This window comes from Pteropus alecto, unplaced genomic scaffold (assembly GCF_000325575.1).
Source record: "Pteropus alecto unplaced genomic scaffold, ASM32557v1 scaffold313, whole genome shotgun sequence".
NCBI lineage: Eukaryota > Metazoa > Chordata > Mammalia > Chiroptera > Pteropodidae > Pteropus > Pteropus alecto.
In genome coordinates this window covers 461,984-484,758 of record NW_006434832.1, presented here as the reverse complement: position 1 = coordinate 484,758, position 22,775 = coordinate 461,984, and the positions used below count along the sequence as shown (strand labels likewise).

The following is a 22,775-nucleotide window of genomic DNA, read 5'->3' as shown; positions in this document are numbered from 1 at the left end:
CCCCCCTTCCCCTCGCCCAGCTCCTGGTGGGGCCAGCGCCCCCCGGAAGCATCGCCAGCGCGGGAGCCGGGCCTCGGGGTTACTGCGCGCACCCTTCCCGCCCCTCCCATACAGGGGCTCCTTCCTGCAGGTAAGGGAGTGGCCCGTCTTCCCGCAACCCGCACCTCCAAATGGCCTGGACACCGGCAGGGACTGTCTGATTTGCCCCCTCCCGGGTGGCGCATGTTGCGTTGCAGAGCGCTTTGAGCCCTGCCCTCGGATTCTGTGCAGACCCCTCCTCGCTGGACACCCCTTTCTCGGTACTCTGAGGTGAGGGGCGCTACCCACCCAACAGCACTTCTACACAGACCTAAGAACGCATTCTTGATTTTGTGTCCTTGACTTCCGTGTATAAAGAGGGGACCTGCGGGCCCACCTTGGTTCTCTCTCCCATTATTCTCACCCCCTCCCCCTTGAGGCATTACTGCGTTTGTTTCCACCCTCTTCTGTCTGACACCCTGGAGCCAGAGAGAGAGCGAGCTAGGAGATGCAAGCTCCCCGCTTCTTGTTTGGGGCGGATGCCCCCCATTTTTCATCCTGGATCTGTATCTCACGGAGGCGAGGACACTGCTTGTGTCTTTTAACTTGGGGGAGGCTGCTTCCCTACCCCACCCTTCTCGGGCCCTGAGGAAGATGAGAACTGGCTGGGTGATAAGTAATTAATTTGGAAGTCTGGTTGGTGGGGAGAGAAGAGGGAAAGGTGGGGGTGCCCCGTTCGGGGGAGGAGGTGACCACCTGATACCCCTACTGTTGGCCTTCTGGGATGAGGTGTGTTCCTAAAGAGGAAAGGTAGCAGCTGCAGTTGCTTTTGTGGGGACTGCTCAAGAGACCCACCACTCTGACTGCGATCACTGTTTTTCTGGGGCCTGGAATTAGCTTTGGTGATTGCGGGTGGTGATGGTGATGATTGGATTCAGGGTCCAGCTGGGAGGGGAGGATGGAGCCAGATCATAGAAACAAAAGGAAGCAGGGGATGGGAGATCTAGGAGTCTTGGCGGGAGGGACTCCTGACCAGACTACCTTGCAGGACTGGAGCTGGAGCTGGGTCTTGCTCTGGGCCTCATCAGTTCAGAGGAGGTAGGCAGGGTGGGTTCTCAATCTGAGCTCCAGGCACTAGGGACCCTGAGTTTAAGCTGGCTGTTGAGATGCTGTGCTGGACTGGGCTGGGAATGATGGGTGAGCCATGTTGGGGGCTGCCTACTTCTTCATTCTGGTCTTCCCTCCTTCCTCTCCCTTCTAAACAGAACTTGGGGAGGTCTTGGTTTGCTTTCTCCTCTTAAATCTTCTGTTTGCTATGTCTTTCCTCGGACTTAGATCTGGGGTATGTCTTGACAAGGCAGGCAGGGGTCTCTGGGTTAAGCGGGGTGGACCCCCATTATCTCTACTCTGTCCTGGAAATGTATGCTTTCCAGGGGCCAGAGAGACAGGTACCAGGTGCAAGTTACTTGGGGGCCAGGATGGAGGACATATTAGCTCTGTGCCAGCCTTCCCTTCCTCCCCAACATATCCTCTGTGGCTGGATTCCGTAATTTGGAGGGAGTCGAGGCAGCAGTATCACATGAAGAGACAAAGGTTTGTTTTTCCTTCCCTAGGGGTGGCATTTTAGCCTGGGGATGGGGGAGGTAGTTTGTGTTTCTACACAAGGGGGGAGGGGGACCAGCTATAGGAGCTGGGGGGAGTACAGTCGGTGCCGAAGTACCAGCTGCTCTTTAATAATTAATTCTTCCTACTCACATCCCTTTGAGGAGGGATGTCTGGAACACGGCATCAGGCTCAGCCAGCCTGCTAGAGGACTGCACTCCTGTTGGTGGTGTGGTGGGGGAGAGACTGCAAGGGGGGGGCGGTTCTTGGCATTTTTGGAGCACTGTCGTTTGCTCATGAATGAAAACCTGATGCAGCCCGTGAGGGGGCCTATTGTAGCCTGTAGCTGACTTTGGCTAATTAAACTTTCTCTGCCTTTCTTCTCCCCCATCCCACCGCACCCCAGCCTTGGCCCCAGCCCTTTCTTGAATGGGGACCCTGTCTGGTGGTGCTGGGGAGGGGGTATCATTCTGCCTGAGGTTTTAGGGCAAACAGACCCTGTCTTCTGCCCTCTGCCTCCGCCTCCTCCTTCCCTCCCCTCTAACCCCTCCCCCCCTTTTTCTAGAAATAGCAGCCTCCTCCATCTGGCTTGTGCAGATGCCTAGAGCTGCGTCTGAGCAGACAAACAGAAATGGGCCGATTGCAAAAATGAATTTGTCAGCCTGGTGCCTTTTTTTCTCCCCTGGTTGCCCTCCCTCTTCTCTTAGTTTGGGGCCTGGACATCCAAGTCAGCTACCCTCATGGCTCTGATAATTCTGGCCTTCTGGTGGCCCCGCTTGGTTGAAGGCACAAGGCAATAGAAGCTCATGGAGGCTGGGGCAAGTGGTCTCCCATGGCCACAGTCAGCAGGGGTCAAGATGAGTGGTCCTTTGTGCCTCGAGATGGGATGTCTCTGTTTGTAGCTTTTTGATGAAATCTTGGCGACAGATCTCAGATTGTGGCAATCTCAGGTTCACAGGATTTGGTTCAGACAGCTCACCTGGCTGACTGTGACCTGGGGAGGGGACCCTGGTCACAGTGCTTAGGACTTGGGCCTGTCTCTAGTAGGGCCAGGGCTACTGTGTTGGGTGAAGGCTTCCAGGTGGTGCTGGAGTCCAGGTTTCAGAGAGACCCTTGGAGAGACACCTGACTCCCCAGGAATTCCGAAGGAACTGTTCGAGATCCCTGTAGTTCAGCACTGTAACTTGTGGCCTTTGGGGCATTACATTACTCCATATCTCCCTCACTTGTCTGCCCTTCTCCTCCCACCCTCTGCCAGAGTTTTAATTGCTCATGAATGGGGCGGAGGGTGTCCTCTTAAGTTTTTGCCCTACCTCCTGTGACTTAGCCATGAGCTTGTGGGGTGCAATGCTTCCCTCTTTCTTGCCCTGCCAACCTGGCTGGAGGTGGGAGGTGGTTTGGATCCTGGTGAGGGAAAGGGTTCTGACTGAGAGAGAGTTGATGGGGGTGGGGTAGAGTCAGGGCCCTGGGGTCTGCTTCCTTATGATGTCAAGGAACCCTGGCGGCGGCTCACTGGTTTGCCATCCAAGTGTTCGGACATTCAGGACCCACAGAGCTCTTGGTCCCCAACTGCCGACCAAGACACTCATATAACAGCAGTTAGTAGTGCATTTCTCTGGCAGAGGAGGAACCAAATAGCTCGGATTTTAACCATCAAACTGCCCTTTTCTCCCTTCATGCTGCTCCCTAGACAAGAATCTATATCCTGATCAGGCAGTGAACACTGTTTCCCAGGGAGGCCCCTGTTCACTGGGGAGGCTTGCAGGGGGAGTTGGCAGATGTTCTCTGCTGTTTGAGAGGGCCCAGGGGTCCTGCTGCATCCTGCAGGGTGGGGAGGAGTCCCAAGTCTGCTGGAGTTCTGGGAGCCCTTCCCTTCCTCTTCTTCCTAGGGGGTGTGAATGATGGGGGCCCAGGTCTGATCTTGACTTAATTTTTGCACCATTGAGGCTCTGCCCCTTCTGAGTGCCCTGCTGTGGAGATGCCTTTTACTAGGGAGATGGGCTGGGCCACTGGGCTGCTGGGAATCGTGGGAATTTCTGAAGCTGTGTTCCCCAACCCACGGAAAAGGGTGTGAGCGGGACTGGGCGCCAACTTCGGGTGGGCACGGGCTGAGTTGCCTGCCCACGCGTGCCCTGCCAGGGCACCAACAGCCCCACCTGCTGCATACCTGAGCTTGGCCTCAGCCCTATATAACCTCTTTTGTCCTTGACCCACAGCTGTGCCTGTGCCCGTCATCGGGAGCCCCTTCACTCTGCCTCTTCCCACCTCCCCAATCTGAGTGCATCTTTCTCCAGCTACAGAGTCCAAACCCTGTGGGTGAGAGCAAGGGGCAAATAGGCCTAGGGAGACTTGAGGTCTTCCGTGTGTGTGTGTGTGTGTGTGTGTGTGTGTGTGTGTGTGTGTGTGTGCTCGCTCTTGTGTCCCTGCCATGGCTGACTCCTAGGCTACTTGGCTCCATGTGGACCCCACCCCTGGGAATCCTTGATGAGAATGCAAGGCTTACTGCGACTTTATCCTGCCAGGAGGTGGGGCTGTCTAGGGGGCAGTTGATTGCTGGTTCCTGGCTGGGGAAGCAGAGTTAGGGCTTAAACATCTAGTTCCTCCCAGCTTCTTCTGATAGCTTCCTGGTATCTTGCTTTCACTGGGTATTAGAGGGCTTGCCTTCATTTGGAAGAAAATGAATGAGATCATGTCTGGGGTGGATTGTGGGCTGTTTAGGGATGGGCTCAGGTGGGTGCGTGCGTAGCGTCTGAGGCTTGTGGACTAGCTCGGGCTGTAGGAGTGGGGACAGGTTGACAAACTCATGGTCCTTTAATACTAGAACATCTTCCATGTCCCCTGCTGGACCTTTTGGTGCCTTTGTACAAAATGGAAAAAAGTGTCCTTTTTTCTGGGTAGACTCAGTCTGGGGGACCCATAACTTGGCAGGAAGAGCACAGGTTGGATTTTAGACCCTGCACGGAGCACAACTGGTACAACACACACAAAGCCTTGGGCTTGGGCCCTGGACCCCAGTCCGTAGGGGGCACTGCATGTGGGGTGAATGTCTTTGCCTGTCCCAATTCCTGAGAACAGCATGGGTTATGGGTAGAAGGGGAGTGATTACCTTCTTTCCCTGACTTGTTGTTAAATAGGGGAGACTCAGACAGAAGTACATCACATTTCAGAGTTGGGCAGCACAGGAGCAGAGAATAGGGAGGAGATGACACTCACTTGAGAGTCTTAGCTCAGGTTGCTGGGGCTGGGATACCAGTTTCTCCCTTAACTTTGGCCGGGGACTCTAGGTCCGCCCTGCATCTCCCCACTGCCATGGACAGAGTCCAAAAGCCTCCCTGCGCTTTCTCCTTTGTGCACACCAAGTCTGGCATTGGGCACCCTTGGGAGTCTATAATGTCTCTTCACCTGGCAGTGGCACTGTTGCTTGAAAAGGAGTTTTTTCAGGTATGACTCCTGAAGCCATTTCCCTTCCCTTGAGTGCTGGCAGCTTTACTAGTTAGAGAGAGGAGAAACCAGGGTTTGGTTCAGTTCTGCTGATTCCCTCTGTGTCCATGGGCAGGTGTCACTCCTGCTCTTCCCCAGGTATAAACTGACAAGCTCAGAGGTCTCCTTCAACTCTCAGATTCCTGAGTTGGGGGCCTCTAACCCTGCTCCATTTCTCCCCAGGGATGCCGTTTTGAGTGCCTGACTGCCTCGCCCCGAAGGATGGCCTCGGATGGGCATTAGAGGCACAGCGGCCCCGGGCTCCTGTCCCGTCCGTCTGTCTGTTATCGTCTGTCTCTCTTGACATCACCGCAGCTCCACCCCCTCCCGTCCCAGCCCCCAGCGCCAGCTTCCTGTGGGCCCAGAGCCGGCATGAACTCTCCTACCGAGTCGGGTAAGAGCTGGGAGGCCGGAGAAGGGCACCCTGGGTGGCTTTGGCTGCAGTGGATTGTGCGGGTTTCCATCCCAGGCCACCTGAATTTCAGAGTCTGAGCTGTAGGGGAACCAGGAGTGGAGAAGCATTGCGAGTAAAGGACAGAAGTGAACCTGAAGTTATTGATCATGGGGTACACCTGGGAATTGATGGGTCGACAGTCTGGCCTGGCCCTGGGAGGGTGCGGGTCCAACTCTGTCCCCATGCCTGCCCTCTCAACTCGTGGGCCTTCAGTTCCAGCTCTGCCCTGCCCTGTTCATTCACCAAGACATTCAGGCCTGGGATGGGGGTGTGGATCCCTGAGTATAGATGGTTCAAGGATGCTGTTGGAAGAAGTCCCTTACAATAGCTGGATGCGTAGCTTCCTTTTTATGGTGATGGCTCTCTCCCTGGTGGAGTATTTCTCTGTGTTCCATACACTTCTCTTAGTGGAGGTTTTCAGGGCCTTTGGCCTTGGCCTGTGTTGGGGTGTGCGGTATTGGGGTAGGCGTGCAGCAACATGTAGGTAGAGTCTTGGCTCTCTCTTTTAAGTTAGGCGTACTACCCATTCTCTTCTTATTCCCTGGACATCATGGATTCCTAATTTGGGGTCTTTGACTCTGAGATTTCCTATTCTTCTCTGCTCCTAGGAGCCTGCCTTGTGTTGCCAGAAATAGTCTCTGGGTGGGACTCCAGGCAACTTTGTGTGTGGGTGGGTCTGGGTGTATGCCCATGAGGATGTGTCCAAGTGGCTTGAGCTGGACCCTCAGGACTTTCACAGAAGGGTCATGGGTCAGTGTGGTCAGAGTAATAACTGCCTTCTCTCCTTGGCTGTCTCCTTCTGCACAGTATTAAAGGGTCAGAGTCCATCTTGCTCAACTTTAACCCCCCCCAACCCCACATCTTTTTCTGTAGGGGCAGAGGGATATTTTTCCTTCTTTTAGAGATAGAGAAACTAGGGCCTAGAGACGAAACCCATTTGTAGGAGGGATAGAAGCAGTATCAGGGAGGAGCCCAGGCCCCCATCCCGTCTCCTTCTCCCTCATCAGTTTGCTAGACTTGATGCTTTCTGTTACAGGGCCTCGGTGCTGGCAATACATGGGAGAGGCCCTGACCAGGGTCCTGGGGGGTCCAGCAGATTCGGAAGCTGGAAGCTGGTGGGATTGTTTGGCTTTGTGCCATTCACAATGGTCAAGGCTGCGCCCCCTCCCCTTTCTCTTTCCAGAATGACATTCCTAAGGCATAGGCTTCAGGCAGAGTAGAGTACCAGCTGGAGCAGGCTGGGCTCCTGAGACTCACTGAGTCAGCTCTGCCTGAGGAGCCCCCTCCTGCAGGGGTTGTGTTTTGCTCTCAGATCCTCCCACCTCTGCCTTTGCCTTCATTCAGCCTGTAGGGGCTATGCCAGGTGTTAGACATGGAGAGGTCTGTGTGACTCTGGTGCTGGAGGGTGGGCTGTCACGCTCCTGCTTTCTGCTTCCTCTTCTGAGACTGGGCTGGTGAAGGGAGAGGAGAGGCCTGGTGGGTTCTCATCAGTCCCTTGTCTGTCTCAGCTGGACACTGCTCCAGCAGGGTTGGTTACACCTGGCAGTAGTGCCAACTGCTCCTTTCCTCTGAGCTGCTATGCTGACCTGTCCAGTGCCACACGGGGCCTGGGGTCTGACCTGGGACCTGGGGTCTAACCCAGGGCCAAGGGAACAGAAGCTGCCCAGAGACATTTGTTGATGGCTTGGGAAGGACATCGGGGGTTTATTCTTTTAAGTAAAAAGCTAAAATAACCTCAGATATTTTAGGCAACCTGGGTTGCCTTTTCAGATGCTGATGGTCCCAGTTCCCCTTGTAGCTACTTCTGCCAGTGTTGGCAGGAGTGTGGTAGTAACTGAAGGCATCCACCAGCAAAGGAGGCAGGCAGCCTGGGAGCCTGCTGAGCTGGGCCAGGGGGGCCTCCTGAGTGGGGCCTGTAGAGTTGACTGCACCTCCTGGCCGGCTTTCCAGCTCCCCCCAGTAGGGGGAGATGCTCTCTTCTCATGTTTGGGAAGGGAGGAGAGAAGAAGGGGGCCAGAGACTGGAGACCTCATTTTAGGATGGTGGAGAGGCCTCAGAACTGGGGTCATTGCTTGGGGGCACCCCCTTGAGGTCCTTCCCACTGAGTTTTCCTGGGGCTCTAGGACTGGCTCTCCCACTTGTGGAGTTAGAGCTGCTTAGGGAAACAGCCGCCTCCACATAGCTCATCCTCTTTGAGGGGCCCAGCATCTGCTATTCCAAGAGCTTAGAGTGGCAGCTGGGCTGGGGCTACAGGTACCTGGCTCCAGGCAGAAGCCTGGATGCTATGTGCCTTTGGACTCCGTGGAAGTAAAGTAAAAACACGAATTGTAGCTGGAGCACGCAGGTATCCACTTCCCCTGTGGACATCCCACAGCAATACCCAGGAAAGAGCATGGGGGCACGGGGCTGGAGAGAGAGATGGGAACAATGAGAATGGTTAGTCCCCAGGGACTGGGTGCCCTGGCCCCTGAGCACCTCCTACTGACTCTAGAATGCCCGAAGACTCACTCCTCTTTCCTTAGGGCACAGAATAGTACTGTTCCTGGGTTCCTCTCAATTTCACTCAGCACAGGAGCTTTCCAGTTTGACAAGTTCTTGCTGAGTATCCCCACATGCAAGACCCTGAACTTGCTCTGCGGGGAAACAGAAGGAAAATAGAAATAGAAGGTGGTCCTCAACAAACAAGTTAATAAGAAAGCGTGTTTTGGGTGAAGGGTGGCAGGCAGAGACTCAGAGCAATTTACTTCTGGGGTTCACCCTTCCTCCCTGGGAAGTGGGAACCGATCAGCTGACCTCTAGGCTGGGCTGAAGGCCAGCATTTGAGCTGATGTGACTCTTTTGCGTCTTGGGTTCAGGCAGAAGCCAGTGATGGGGCTTCCCTGAGGAGGCCAATCCCCTTGTGTCTCGATTTCCAGGCAAAAGGGGGCTTGAGGAGTTAGGCTTTCTTTATTTTTCTGGAACTGATCACTTCTCTTCCCCTCAGTGGGATTGAAGGACTGGCAGATTCTGTCCCCTGCCTGGGCTTGGCCCGACCAGTTTGGAAGAGCTACCCTGGGACCTGGGACTTAGGCCTGCTCTGGTCAGTGCCCTGTCCACTATGCCATTATCCAGAGGACAAGAGGGAGGCCTGCTGTTCAAGCCAGTCTAGATGGCGACAAGGCCCCAGGAGGAGGCATCCAGGTTCTTTATCCCCAGCGTGGGAGGGAGACAAGCTTCATGACAATACCTGCCTACCCAGCACCTCCCAGCACACTCTACACTTTCTCTCCTTCCCATTCCCAGGAGGGAGGGAGGGCGGGCAGCTGCCCCCTCCTTTCTGGGTGACCAGAGAAACTGGGGCATGGGTGTGGGTTGGAGCCAGGAACCTCGGCGTCCTGCCTCCCAGCCTTGGGCTCAGACTCTACCTCTGAGCCCCTGGGAAAGGCGGGCAGCCAGCCCTGAGGAGGAGAAAGTTGGTCAGTGCCAGCATGGGGCGGGGGTCTGGGAAATGGACTCCTGTTGTCCCTTCTCCACTTAGGTGCCACCTGGCGCACCTCTGTGCTCACCGTAGATTAGAGTCTGCTCCACCTCCTTTTCCCTGCTCCATCCTTATAGAGACTTAGGATGAGATGGTGGGAAGAGGCAGGGTCAACCCCAAGGAGATGCTGAGGTTGCCAAAGTAGGTGTTCACATTTTTCCTGGACTTGGTTTCAAATGAGAGGGTTTAGCCAGCACCTAGCATAGGACCTGGCACGTGGCAGCTCCCAGGTGATATTGGTGGGCATCAGCATGACTGAGTTCAAAGGACAGGAGAGAACTGAAGGGCAGGCAGGCCTGATGTCTCTGGGGCCCCAGGGAAAGTGGCACCCTACACTCTGTTTACAGTGCTCCTGGGCTAGCCCATAACTTCTGTACTGCGCACATAGCAAATCTTGCTTTATTCCTTTGGTCAGGCCCCAGTCTAGCCTTTTGGGCCCAGAAAATGGGAGCCTGAGAAGCCCAAGGAGCCAGCATTGGATTCCCCTCCTCTAGATAATAGGGGGTTAGGAGGACTGAGCCCAGCCTTCAAGGGATGGAACGAGGTTATTGTGGTTTGGAGGGGATGGTGCTGGCTTTGAATGAAGCTCATGTACCCCATGTTTGATGGGTGCTCTGTAAGGTTTGTGGGATGACATAAGGGAGCACTGGATGGGCGGGGATGGAGAAGAAGAACTATGAGGAGAAAGGCTGTAAAGCATGAAGGACTGAGGTTGGACATTAGGAAGATCTTGTTTCATCAGTTGAATCTCAGCAGTTAAAAAAGACACTTGCTCCCACTCCAGACTCTTCTCTTTTTCCCCTAGAGGGTTCTGGGACCTGCATTGAGGATTGTCTGGCTGTGTCTGACACTTCGCTTCCCACTTCATGCTGTTACTGGAAGTTGTAACAGTGCTGGGAACTGCCCCAAGCCCCTGGCTCTGGCCACTTATGGGTGCCCAGTCTTCTGGGTGCTCCTAGCTTTTCTAATCAGAGAGTTCTCTTTCCTTGGGCTTCTGGACCCTGTTTTGAGTAATTCTAACTAACGACTTCCTCTCCTCCAAAACAGGGTTCCCCTGCCATACTCTCCTGTGCCTGGGGCAGGCAGAGAGAGCCAGAACAGGGCTAGCCAGCCCTTCTGGTTGCTCCCAGCTGGGGCGGGTGGAGTCCTGGGCTGGGAGGGGCTGCTGCCCCGCTTTCTGGGCTCCCTTGAGTCTGCCATCCATCACCCCACTGAGGAGACCTTGGTCTTCCCTTCCCTTCCTTGAGAGAGCCTGGTTGGCCAGAATGAGGTTGGGGCGGGGTGGTGAAGGAGGTCCGCAGACTTACCCTGAAGTGTCTACCAACTCCAGGCCACTGGATAGATACTGGTCCATCATTTTTCTAGAGTCTGCTCTGGCCGAGAAGCTGAGGCTCCAAATCTTTGTTTAGGTCCTATTCCCTCCTTCCCCAAAATATACATCTTGCTAGCCAGTCTACGGCCTGGGGAAGCCCACCTCTGCCACCTCCCTTATCTAATGTGCTCTCCCGCTTGAGGGCAGGAGGCACCTTTGTTGTCCCTGGTTGGCATAATAAGCCAACTGGGAAGATGGGCTTCAGGAGCCACAGCCACTATGTCCTTGGTTGGCCAGCTCCTCCCGGGCTCCTGACAAGAGGGTGAGGTCATCCAGTCCAGGGAGAGGACAGGTGTCCCTGGCTCCATGCCTGGAGTTGGGGGCAAGAAGGGGCCAAGAGGGGGCTCCAAAATAGCAACTGTGACATCAGAGAGGGGGAGGGGGACAAAGACTCAGGAATAACCAGACTATTAAAAGGCTTCAGTGAGGTCAGGGGGCCAAGCGGAATCTCTGTACCAGTGGGAGGGCTCAACCTGAGGAGAAGGGACGGGCCAACAGTGGGCAGGGTAGGTGGGTATCACCAGCCCTCATGGGGCACCAGCTTTAGGTCCCAGCTGGGCCCCAGGAGCAGGGGCTGCTCTGCCAGGCTTATAGCTGCTGGGGAAGGGCTGGATACTGGCAGCCTCTTGACTCTACTTGGAGAGGCTCCAACTTCAAGTGTGTTCTTACCTGAGTACCGGGGGTCATCGTACCCGTTAATGGAAACCCTGGGGCAACTTCATGTACTGCCTTGTACAGCAGGCAGTGGGCTGTGGTGATTAGAGCTCAGACAGCCCAGCCCTACCATTTAAACAGCTGTATAACCTAGGGGGAGTGACTTCATCTCTCTGTGCCTTGGTTTCCCTATCTGCTCCTCTCTCCTGAGGTCACCGTGCAGAATAAATGAGGTGATGTTTGTGTTGTCGTTAGCACATGGCCAGAGAAGAGCTACCTGTGCTCAGAGAATAGGCAGGTGCTCTCTGATCCCCTTCCCTGGACAGGGGCAAGGTCTATCCAGGAAGAGTCTCCTGCCCCCTGGAGGGAAGCTGAGCAGTCTCTGGAGGCAACACCCCACTGGGAGGGAGCTACCATTTAGCTTCCGCTCCAGGGGTCTCCCTGTTGGTTGAGGGGGTGGTGAGGCACCTCCCAGATCTGAGGAAGAGCAGAGGTTAGATAAACTCCCATCCAGCTGTTAGAAAGACTCCAAGGAAGATGCAAGATTAGGCCAGGTGGCCTGTCTGCCGCCCTCGCACAGACCCTTCCGGTTCCTTTACTTGGCTCTGGATGGCGAGAGGGAAGTTAGAGGTGAAATCTGGTTTTTGGTCTCCAACCCCTCGCCTGCCATGAGCAGCACCAGAGCTGCTCCCAGACGCATGGGTACTCTGGCCGTGCCCTTTCCCAGCCCAGCTTCTGGCCACTGGGCTCTGTGGCCTTGGCCCGGAGCGCAGGCCCTCCCCGGTTCCCATCCCCCTGCCTGGCGCTTCCTCCTGGGGTGGAACGCGCCTCCCCCCATGGGGCCTCCGCCAGGCCCGGCTCCTGGCAGCGGGCCGGCTGCTCCCTGAGCATGCTCCACCTATTTATAGACAGGGCCCTCCCCCAACTGCTATTTCAGTCTTCTGCCAGCTGCCGGCGGCTCATTCGGGAAGGAGGAGCAGGGAGCCGGGCCCATAGCTGTCACCCAAGGCTGGGAGGGAACACAGAGAGCCTGCCGAGCTCCCCTTCCTGTCCCCCGAGTGCTCAGCTATACCTCCAGCTCCTGGGAGCTAGAGACAGGCTGGGGGTCAGATGCCCCTTTAGGGGAGAGCTGGTTCTATAGCTCCTGGGCTTCCTGGCTCCTGCTGCTGCCAGGAGTGCCCAGGCCGGATGAGGCACCTCCCCACAGCGTGGATCCCAGAGCAGTGGCCTGAGGGAGCCCCTGAGCAGTGAGGGCCCTGCCCGCCCACCTTCCCTTTGGCCAACTCCCGCCTCGGGCGGCCCCCTCCCTGGCATGCTGCTGGTGCCCAAGGCTCAGGGGCTCGTGGAGATGCTGCAGACCATCTATGAGACAGAATCCTGTTTCTCAGCAGATGGGATGTCAGGCCGGGAACCATCCTTGGAAATCCTGCCTCGGACCCCTCTACACGGCATCCCTGTGGCAGGTAAGTGCCTCGGTGTCCCTGCTTGCCCTCTGCCATTGGGCAGCCTTGTTCCTAGGACTGAGCATCTGGGGCTCAGATGAGGCCCTGCTTCGATCTTTCTGAGGGGCTTTGTGTTGAGAATATGAGCAGTCAGGGGAGCCATGCTCACTGAGGTGGGTTTTCCTGCCTTTCCTCTGCTGTGTCTCTTCGAGTCCATTAGGCCCCCGGCAGGATCTGCATCAGCTGCTGGGGGCTGTGGATTGCTGGAAGATCCTGGCCTAGTTGGCACCTAGATGGTCAGAGGGGAAGAAGTATGTTAGTGACCTGCCTCCAGGCTACCCGCCCCTAGGTCTGGGCAGGGGAAGAAGCCGTTGCCAAGTACCCATAAGAATAAAGGCTGCCACAGCTCCTCTGGCTGGGTTCTCATGGGCAGAGGGTTCCGTGCAGTGATTTCTGCAAGTTCCCAGTCAGGAGTCCCCTGAGAATCAGACACCTGGGTAGAAGGCTTATGCAATTGTGGTAGAATTCGGCAGAGGCTGGCAGCTGGGATGTTGGGAGCCTTTGCTGCCTTAGCCCTTAGCTCCCCCATACCTCTCCAAACCTGGTCAAGGCCTTGGTCTATTCCTATTTCATGAGGGCAAAGAAGTGTCTTCGTATGGACTTGAGGACCCCCTAGCCTGGCCACCTTCTCAGCAGGGACTTTTGTGGCTCTCGTCTAGGGGTGGGGTCCTCCAGAGCTGGGCCACTCCCTCCCAGGAACCTGTTGGCAGCATCAGGCCTTTCTGGCACAGCCTCCCCACCAGGCCGGCACCACAAGATGCTTCCTCGAGGGAGAGGCCTGCTGGATCCATGCCCGCTTGGCCCCTCCTGGCAGTAGCTTGGGTGTGGGTGTCTGTGTGTATGTATGAGGAGTCTTTGCCTCTGGATACGTGGGTGTGGGTCTCAAACTTTGAACTGGTAGATGGGTGCTATGATTTGGCTTTAAACCATCCAGAGTTAAGGTTGCAGCTGGACTGGGATGTGTCGGGATGAATGTTTTGGGAAGATCTAGAAAACTCTTGGAACAAGGCCTGCCATCTTCCTGGGCAGGGATGCCCATGTAGTCTCCTACGGTAGGAGCATAACCCTGGGGACCAGCCCCGCGGAGTCCCTGCACAGTCCTCTTGGATTGGATGTAAATATCTAGGGCTAGTCTAGCCCTGGTCTAGTTGAGTCTGCAGCTCTAGCTAAAGACTCTGCTCATCCCTAGCCCCAAGCCTCTAGGAGTCAGGGTAGTCTCTTGGAAAGCAGAGGACTAACTGTGCAGAGCATCTGCTTGGGGGCAGCTCTATCCTATTGAGCAGATGCTATATCAGTCCACCCATCCTGCCCTGTCCCACTGTCCCTTGCCTCCCAGCAGCAGCTGGCAGTTGTCCTGAAGTTTCCTCCTCAGCTTGTTCTCTCACCTTCTTTCAAGTTAGACCCCATAATCCTTGCAGGCTGGAACCCCACTATCCCCATCCCCCATCCCTGTCTCCAGATCTTTGTCCCCCTCCTGTCCCTGTGCAACATACACACACTGCCTAGCCTCCTGAGCGGTGGCGTGGTCCATGCTGGCAGGAGGGAGGCGTGAGTCACCTCAGCGGCTCGGGAAGAGGGCTAAGAATGTTCCCCCCTGCGCAGCTCTGATGCTGTGTCTGTGACGCGGCTGGGGACAGATATAGGCCTGGAGCTTGGCTGCCTTGTTTTTTTTTTTTTTTTTTGGACTCTGGAATGTAAATAGATGTTTCAAATAGAAACACTTTAACCTTTGGGTTAAAAAAAATCCACCCGGGATAAACACGGCCATGAGGGCCCAGGCAGCCTATCCGCTGCCCCGCCCCCCACCCCCCCAATCTCTTGATCGGTCTCCAGACAGGATGCTAAAGCTTGTGGCTAAAGAAGCAGGTGTCCAGAGACGCTTCTTGGGTGGTATGTATCACCAGGCCTCTGGAGCGTGAGGGGTTGGGAAACGGGCTTGCCAGGGTAGACTCTGCCTACTCTAGCAGCAAATGTTTGGAAACCCATTTTAGGGGCATCTTTTGCTCTCCGAGCTGTTTTGTTCCCGGCCATTTCCCAGCATTAGCATAGTGCCTGGCAGGCACATGGATGAATGAATGATGCTGGAGGGGTTGGCATCCAGGGATGATGGCAGGATTCCTGAGCTCTATTCTGGGGCCTGGCCCTCTTGGTGAATAGATATGGTGGGTTGCCCCAGTGGATGAGCTAGAGTCTTGGCAGGTGAGCTCATGAGAGATGCAGGGCACTCTCTACTGTTCCTGCTTGAGGAGGGGGACAGATCACAGCCTCCACTAGTGCTATTGTAGGTCTTCCTTGATGGCTCCCCCACAACAGCCCAGCACAGAGTGGGCACTACCTTGTCCAGGCCCGGTCCTGGCTTGGGGAGCCCAGGAGCTTGAACTCCGATATGGGATTCCCCAGGATGCAGTGCTGGAAGAGCTCCTGCTTTCTTTCTCTGGGCCTCAGATTCCCCTCCGGACTGGGCAGAGCTGATGCTTGGGCAACATGCAGGATATTATGCGTAGGCATGGAGGGAGGGTGTAAATCCTGCTTGTTCCAGGAAGGGATGCTGTGGATGCTGGGAAGTGTTATGGGGTTTGGGTTTGGTATTGGAGTTTCCCCTGGATATTCTTATGCACGTTCTTCAGACCATTCCAAGCTTGGCTGGGTGTGTGGGTGTGTAGGTTTAGGGTGTGGGGAGGGTAGGAAGAGTGAGACTTTGGTGGGAAGAGAACTAATATTATAGTGTAATAAATAACAAGATATCAGGTGCTTTCCTTACCTTATCTTCTAGGAAGGTATTGATAGCCATGTTTTATAATTGATAAGGATCAGAGAGGTTAAGGAACTTGCCCAAGGTCACAGAGTAAATGAGAGCTGGGATTTGAACTCATCTCTGTGTAGGGCCACTGCCGACCCACACAAGAGCTCCTTTGTGCAAATTTTTAAAAGATGGCCCTTCTTCTGGGTGGGTACATCCTCATTACAGAGTGCGTGGCTTAGCAATTGGAGTGTGGGCTAGATTTCAGTCCCCAACTTGCCCCTTCAGTCAGGTAGGTGCCTTTGTGCAGTAACAGCCTGTACAACTTTATGTGGTAGTCCTGACTTTGTGCCTCTGAAGTTTATGCTCCTAGAGAATAGAGACCAGGCTGGCTTTGGGGAGGCTCCTGAGGTTTCTTAGAGGAGACTGTTTTCTATAAATACTGGGGACCACTTGGTCAGCTGTTTCCCTTCCTACAGAGATTTTGGCCTAACAGCAGAAGGGGCCTCAGGAAGAGTACACCCCATCCCATTCAGACAGCCTCCCCTGCCCCCATCCCCTCCTACCTCATCCCCTCTTTTTGTTTTTGAGACCCTCAGCTGTCCCTTCCCTGCTGCACAGCTGCCAGACAGGAAATCAGATTAACTGTGTCCACACACAGCTGTAACAGCTGTCAGCTTGGTGGCAGAAATGACTGCAGCCAGCCTGGGGACACTGTGAGAAAGTAGTTCTCAAAGTTTCAGTTGCATCAGAATTACCAAGGGAATATATTAAAATGCAGGTTCCCAAGCCTTGCCCCTAAACCCCAGATTCAGATTCTGTAGGGCAGCCCAGAAACCAGCATTTTAACTCATCTCAGGTGATTGTGATGGGAGTGGCCTCAGACCATGCTTTGAGTAAGGGCTCTTCAAATAGGGGTCATGTGGACAGGGATAATTGGGCCTAACAGCTTGCCAGTGGGTGTCACCAGCATCCCTGGAAGGCCTCAGTGGGCTTTGGGACTCGGGAGAAGAGCCTAGTACAGAGGGAGGGAGCCTATCACCCCAGTCAGAGTCAAATCCAGCTCCTCGCATCTTGGCATTCTGGAGAGGGAGGATGTCTTGAGACACTGGGGAAGCAGTTGGCTAAACCCCAGCTGGAGTGGAGGATTATGGCAGGCAGCCAGGTGGGCAGGTGGGCAGGCTATCCTGCTGGATGTTCAGGGCTAGGTTGTGCCCTGGGGCCCCTGCTGTCTACCCCAGGTGTGGAGCAAATAGTCCCAGCAACAGCTGCAGATTTTGAATAGTTAGTGTGCCTTTCAGTTGCCTCTAGCTTGGTGCCCAAGTATTTCCTGGATGGCTGGGCTGGGAGAAGTGTCTATTCCCCCATGTAGCAGCCCAAGATCATTGACAAACTCCATCTTCACCAATGAGAGATGCTTTGTGCCTTCCACATGGGCTATGCACCCCCGAGGCTTAAGGTCCTTCAGAGGCACAGTCTGCCTGAAAGTTTCTTTCTGTCCACTTGGCCTCTTCTCTCCTGTGCTCCTCAGTTCTGGTGTTTTAGGGACCCCGAGATCCCTGGATCCTTAATACAGAGTTTGGATCTTCACTCCATCTCTCATTAAATTCAAGAGTAGCCCTCAAGGTTTCTCTTGTTTTTCAGTGGGAGGCAGAGAGAGAGCCAGAAGAGCTGGTGTTAAGCCGTGGCTCCTGTGCCTCCTTTCCGGGTTACGTTGTACAGTCCCTTCCTTCTCTGGTCTCACGGCCCTCCTCTGTCAGCTGGGGCAGTTGAGTTGCTGATATGTGGGCCCTTCCTGTGCTGACATTCTGAGTCTCCGAAGTCAGTTTCATGTTGTTTCTGCCTTGCGAGAAGAGGGCCCCAGGAAGAGGTGGAATAGTGCTGGGGAGAGAAGTGTCACCTGCCCCGATAAGGTTAGATACCCAGGAAGACGTTCTGACTGCTTGGAGCTGGGGTCCTGAGAGCAGAGACCAAAACTCATGCTCATCTGTGCTGTGTCAAAAGTAAAGCTTTTGAGGGTCAGCAGGGATTCCATCACTGTGGGCTGAGCTGCAGAGGACAGAGTGGTCTTTCTTGGAGGTCACAAGGCAGGAGAGACAGCCTGGAAGAGTCTGTCCTGGGAGGAAGCTGTTCCTAGAGATTTCTTCTGCCACACTGAGATCCAGCTGCTGGCCACTCCCGCTTGTGCTGTGTGGGACCCACAGGAAGGGCTTTGTTCGGGGCAGGACCACAGAGTGATCTTGGGACAGTCTGAGATGAGAGAGCTAAGGCCTCACTCTAGCAGAGATCTGAGCTGGCTTCCTTAGCATTCAGGAGGTCTGTGAACTTAGCGCTACGTAATTCAAATTTCATGCACTTTAGAAACATTCTGAGAAGTGGTCCATAGGCTTTACTAGACTGCCAAAGTGGTCCAGGACACAAAAAATGTCAGGAGCCATTAATAATAGCCCTGACTAGCACCTCCTGAGATCTTCTCGGGTTTTGTGCCACGCTGCTCTGCATGTGTTATCTCTTCTGAGCCTGACAGCTCTGGGAGGTAGGTGCTGTTCTTACTCCCATTTCACAGATGCCTGCACGGGGCACGGGGAGGTGCTCAGTGCCTTGCCCTAGGAAGTGGCAGAGCCTGACTTGAACCCTGATGTTCTCTTACTCTAGAGCGCTTGCTCTTAACCATTACGTGATGTGTGTTCACTTGCATTACATGAGGAGTTGTGAAAATTGCTAGGTGAGAGTCATCCCCAGCTTGCACATGTGGAAATACCGTCTGAATTGTGGTAAAACCTGTTGAGCCTAAATTGGCCTCACTAATCACGTAAGAGCACAAAAATAGATCATGGGAAACTGTCCTTGGTGGGGAGGGGTCATCAGCGTCATGGGGAGGAGTATAAAATACTGTTCCCTGCCTCCTTCCAAAATCCCTCAAAGCCAGAAAAGGGACAAGAGCCTTTTCCATTTTCTATAGGGACGGAACGAGGTCATTAGACATTTAAGGAAGCTGCTGACTCCCCAGCCTGGCAAGGGAGCTCCTGAGGTCATCGGTGCTGGTGGAAGGTGCTGCCCTTCAGGGTGGGCTGCTGGCCTGTTGCTCTCCAGGGGGGCCGGATATCCAGGTCTGGTGCATGCTGAGCACCTGGGATGCCCACATTGGAGCCAGGCTGCACAGGCTACTATTTGGAGGCAGCCTGACTGAGCTGGGAGTCAGAACACCTGGGTTCAAGTCCTTGCTACTTAGCTGGCGGGATCTTCTGAGCGGGAGCCTAAGAGACTTGCTTTCCTGGTCTGTGTAATGAGGGGGCTGAAACATGATCTCAAAGGCCCCTTTCACTCTCTTTCCTCTTTTGTTAGGATGGCTCCTCAGATCCAGGGCTTATCTACACAGGCCTCATTTTTGACCTGTGTAGCCATTCCTAACAGCTTTATGCACCCCTTCCTCATACTGTACATACTCTCTGTCCCCGCTTCCTCCCCAGCCTTCTGTGGCCGGTGGCTCCTGGGAGGAGGGTGTTTTTAGAGCCAAGCTTTAAGCTTTTTAGGTCTGCCAGGCAGTTCTACACACTGTGCTGCAATTCCACCCCACCTCCACCCGCCGCTGCCGCCGCCGCCGCAGGGTTTCTCTAAGGGGAATAAAGTAAAAGTACCATTTCCTTGCTGCCAGGGTCTGGGTCACAGGGATTCTGGAGTTGGTGACTTCTCCAAGAGAGGGCTTGGAGTGGGAGCATGGCTTGCAGCGTGTTCAGAGCAGGAAGGCTTGGCCTTGTTCTTGGGCAGCTAGATCTGTTTTTTATTTTGAACCCTTATTCCTTCTGAGCCAGAGCCCACCTGGTATGTGTGGGGTCACTGTGATGGCTAGTACTCAGCCCTGCCCACGCAGCTACCTGGTCTGGGCTTCTCCATGGGGGCAGTATTGGTCAGACCTGTAGAAGGCTAGAGGACAGGATAGTACTGCTGCTTGTTTCTAAGGCTACCACACCCAAGAGTAAGGGTCAGAGTCCCCAGGAAGGAGCAATGTCTGGAGCAGGGTAGACAATGCCTCTGTCTTCCCCCTGCAGGAGGTTGCTGTGTTGGCTGCTGGCTTACTTTCTATTCCCTACAGCTGTCAGGAGGAGGCGTGGGGGTAAGGGGAGAACCGAGGGCCTTGTCCTTCCACGTGACCCCTCCCCCTGGCCTTTCAGTGGGCTCTTTGCTAACGAATTGCCAGCCTGCCCTCTTAGGGAACAGTGTCCCTCTGCCCACTTTCTTCCTTTTATAAAGGTCCTCCCACCTTTCTTGGTTCACCAGGAGGCAAACGAGAGCCTCCTCTCCTGACACACCCATTTCCCCTTTCAGGTGCTCGGTTCTAATGGCAGCTACTACCATCTGCTCTGCTGATGCCAAGCTGGCAGAGGGCACAGATCCTCGAGGGGGTGCAAGGCCCACCAGACTCTGTGTTTTGTGCCCAGCAGACTACGTTCAGGGGCTCTGTGCCTCTCCAACTCCAGCCCCTTCCGTCTTGGTTGGAGCCAGGTTACTACTACCTGGCAGACCCCTAGAGTGCTGCATTTTGTCCAGGCCCCACAGGCCCTGCAGATTAATATTCTCCAGTTGCCCGTGCTTCCAGCTTGCGTGGGAACAATACTGTGTGGTGGAGCCCGCTGGCCACCCCGCTACCTGCATACCAATGGGGCTGCAGCTCTCACTGCAGCATAGGGCCTAGCATCTCTGCGGCAGCTGTGCTGGAGCCTTGATGGGAGATTCCCCTCCCAACTGAGCCCATGCCCTCTCTGCAGGGCTCCTATAAGGGAAGCCAGCACTGCTAGTGGCAGTTCCATCTTGAGCAGGATTATGTGCTGGGAGCCAGGAGTGCTTGGACCCTTGCCCTTCCCTGGGCGGGTGGACTGGCATCCGGCTTGCAGCCCTAGCACTGTCAGGAGTAGCAGGTTGTAGCCTGTCCACCTCTTGGCTGAGCGATCGGAGTGCCCCGGGCCAAACCAGCCTTGCCTTGAAACAGATAACTCTCCAGCCAGCTTGAGGCCTTGCTGAGCATTTCCAGGGCTGGGAAGACCCAAGGCTGGCTGCTGGCTCCTTGCTGCCATCCTGCTTTGCTCCCTGGGTAGTGCCAGCCACCTCCAGAAAGGCCCTTTGCAGTTTTCAAAGGTCCATCCTCCTGGTGCTGGGACAGGACGTGGGTTGGGAGGGAAAGTGGGTGAGTGCGTGAGTATGTGTGCATGTGTGTAGCCCCACCCTTTTGGCCACAGCTGGCCACTCCTGCAGATGTGGCTTTGGCCTCCTGGCCGCAGAGTCGTCAGTGTGGCTGGCTGGCAAACCACATAGGAATGTGCCGAGCAGTGCTCGGGGGGAGAAGGGGCTGGTGGGGACTGAGAGAGACATTCTCCTCAGGCTTTACTTCCCCACCCCTACCTTCAGTAGGTCCCAGAGGCTGTATTAAGGCATGAGAGTAGCATAGCCGTGGCCTTCAGCATGCCTAGCCCCTGCTTTGGTGACACACTCTTTTAGTGCAGGCTCCCTGGAAAGACCCATGCTCATGGACTGTACAGGGTCTGGAAGCCTCTCTTAGCTCAGCCCTTCACTCCCTCCCTGCTCCCTTTCTACTCCTGATGAGGAGTAGTCGGGTTGGGGAGACTTGGGCAGAGGCCTGCTCATGAGAGCAGGAGACACTGGCAGCCATCAGGATGTTGGGATCCTTTCTTCTCTGGGCTCAAGCTGGAGTGGGCCGCCTTGCCACAGGAAAATCTAGGATCCTAGCTCCCTGTGGCCTCCGGAACTGGAGTGAGAAAAGTGAGGGCTTTCTTTGGAGAAAGAAATGAAAAAGAAACAAGATGGATTGTCCCTGCCTCTCTCACTTCCTCCTTCCCAGGCCTGTCTTCCCCTGCCTGCTGGCGTCAAAAGGCTTTGTAGGGTGTGGGCTGGGTTTGGGGCTCCTCGCTGGTATGGTGTTTGCCCAGTTGCCCTGGCAACCACAGGGCAATGGTGGGAAGTGACATTCAGTGACCAGAGGACAGTGTACAGGGATCAAGAGGTCGAGACCCATCCTTCCCCTTGGAACCTTTTGCCACTCCCTGGGGCCCCTCAGCCCATTGTCCACATGGGGGCCTGGACCCAAGGTCTTGGGACCCAGCAGGCCCCTCAACCCCTTTTCCCACTCCCAGTGGGTTGTCATTAGTACTGGAGTGCTGAGATCCGTGTCTCAGCTCCATTCCCCTCTTGCTATTACCCTTCTTCCTGTCTGATTCCCTTTCCTTTCCTGTCTCCTGCTCCCACCTCCTCTCTGCTCCCGCCCTCCCATTCTCTCATTTCCCCCTCCCCCTAGGCACAGCTGCTGTTTGGCTCACTCTATATATAGCGGCATTTTTGGGGTAATTACAATAAAACTGTTGAAAGGAGATAATCCAGCAAAGGAAGCAAGTCTGACTCTCAGCCCCCCCTCCCCCCGCTCCTGTCCCTGGTTTGGTGCAGCCCTGCACCCCTTTTCTCTGAGGCCTCCTGCTTCCACCCCACCCCCCCATTCCCTTAGCCTCTCCTTCTGGCCCCTATCTGCCCTAGTGGGGCAGAGAAAAGGGGAGTGGGTAGGGATGTCCAGAGGGTCCCCAGAGGCCTCTCCGGGGTTTACTGAGGGCCTTGGCTGCCAGCCCCATCATTTTTAGAACCAACTTCTGTGCCTCAGTTTCCCTTCTGGTATAGGCTTCTTGGCAGGGAGTGTGGTATTCAGAGGCAGGGGAGGAGGCACAGGAAGGGTAGTGGTTAAAAGCATAGGATTTAGATTCACATCGATCACCTGGCTGGCTGTCTTTGGTCATGTTACTTAAACCTCTCAAAACCTCAGTTTCCTCATAAGTAAAGTAATTCATGTAAAATCCTCAGTGGCATTAACTATCAATGACGATAGTACATGCTGAGCACTCACAGTCTTCCAGGTACTGCGCTTCATGCTTATGCACCTTTTCTTATTGAAGTCCACGGCTTCAACCTCATTTAGTTAAGATGGAATTTGACTTTCCCCCTTTCTCTGTTCTCTTTGGGTCTAGTAGTCCTGCCTTGTGGCTCTCTGGACCACAGACATGGCCTAGTGGGGTCTGGAATTGGGCCCCCTGAACCCTTCTTGTCTCTTTTCCCCGCAGTGGAGGTGAAGCCAGTGCTGCCAGGAGCCATGCCCAGCTCCATGGGGGGCGGGGGTGGAGGCAGCCCCAGCCCTGTGGAGCTGCGGGGTGCTCTAGCAGGTTCTGTGGACCCTGTGCTGCGGGAGCAGCAACTGCAGCAGGAGCTCCTGGCACTCAAGCAACAGCAGCAGCTGCAGAAGCAGCTCTTGTTCGCCGAGTTCCAGAAGCAGCATGACCACCTGACACGGCAGCATGAGGTCCAGCTGCAGAAGCACCTCAAGGTGAGCGAGGGGGGCGCGGGGGGGCCACCCAGACCTCCGACCCCTGCCCGGACCTGGCTCA

At 55.1% G+C, this 22,775-nt stretch overlaps 1 protein-coding gene across 9 annotated transcripts in view; it reads left to right on the top strand.

Annotated features, from left to right (window-relative positions):
- Positions 1-22,775, top strand: part of HDAC5 (histone deacetylase 5) — a 35,902-nt gene that overhangs the window by 333 nt on the left and 12,794 nt on the right. For 4 of the 9 annotated variants that reach the window (XM_006910103.3, XM_006910104.3, XM_006910102.3 and 1 more), the window contains exons 1-2: positions 12,036-12,560; positions 22,455-22,714. In XM_006910103.3, the coding sequence (XP_006910165.1) occupies positions 12,410-12,560; positions 22,455-22,714 (411 nt within the window). In that variant the 5' untranslated portion in view covers positions 12,036-12,409. Of the gene's footprint in view, positions 1-130; positions 310-5,283; positions 5,495-12,035; positions 12,561-22,454; positions 22,715-22,775 lie in introns of those variants that run through there. The other 5 variants (XM_015588044.2, XM_025045578.1, XM_015588045.2 and 2 more) reach the window with 5 other exon arrangements.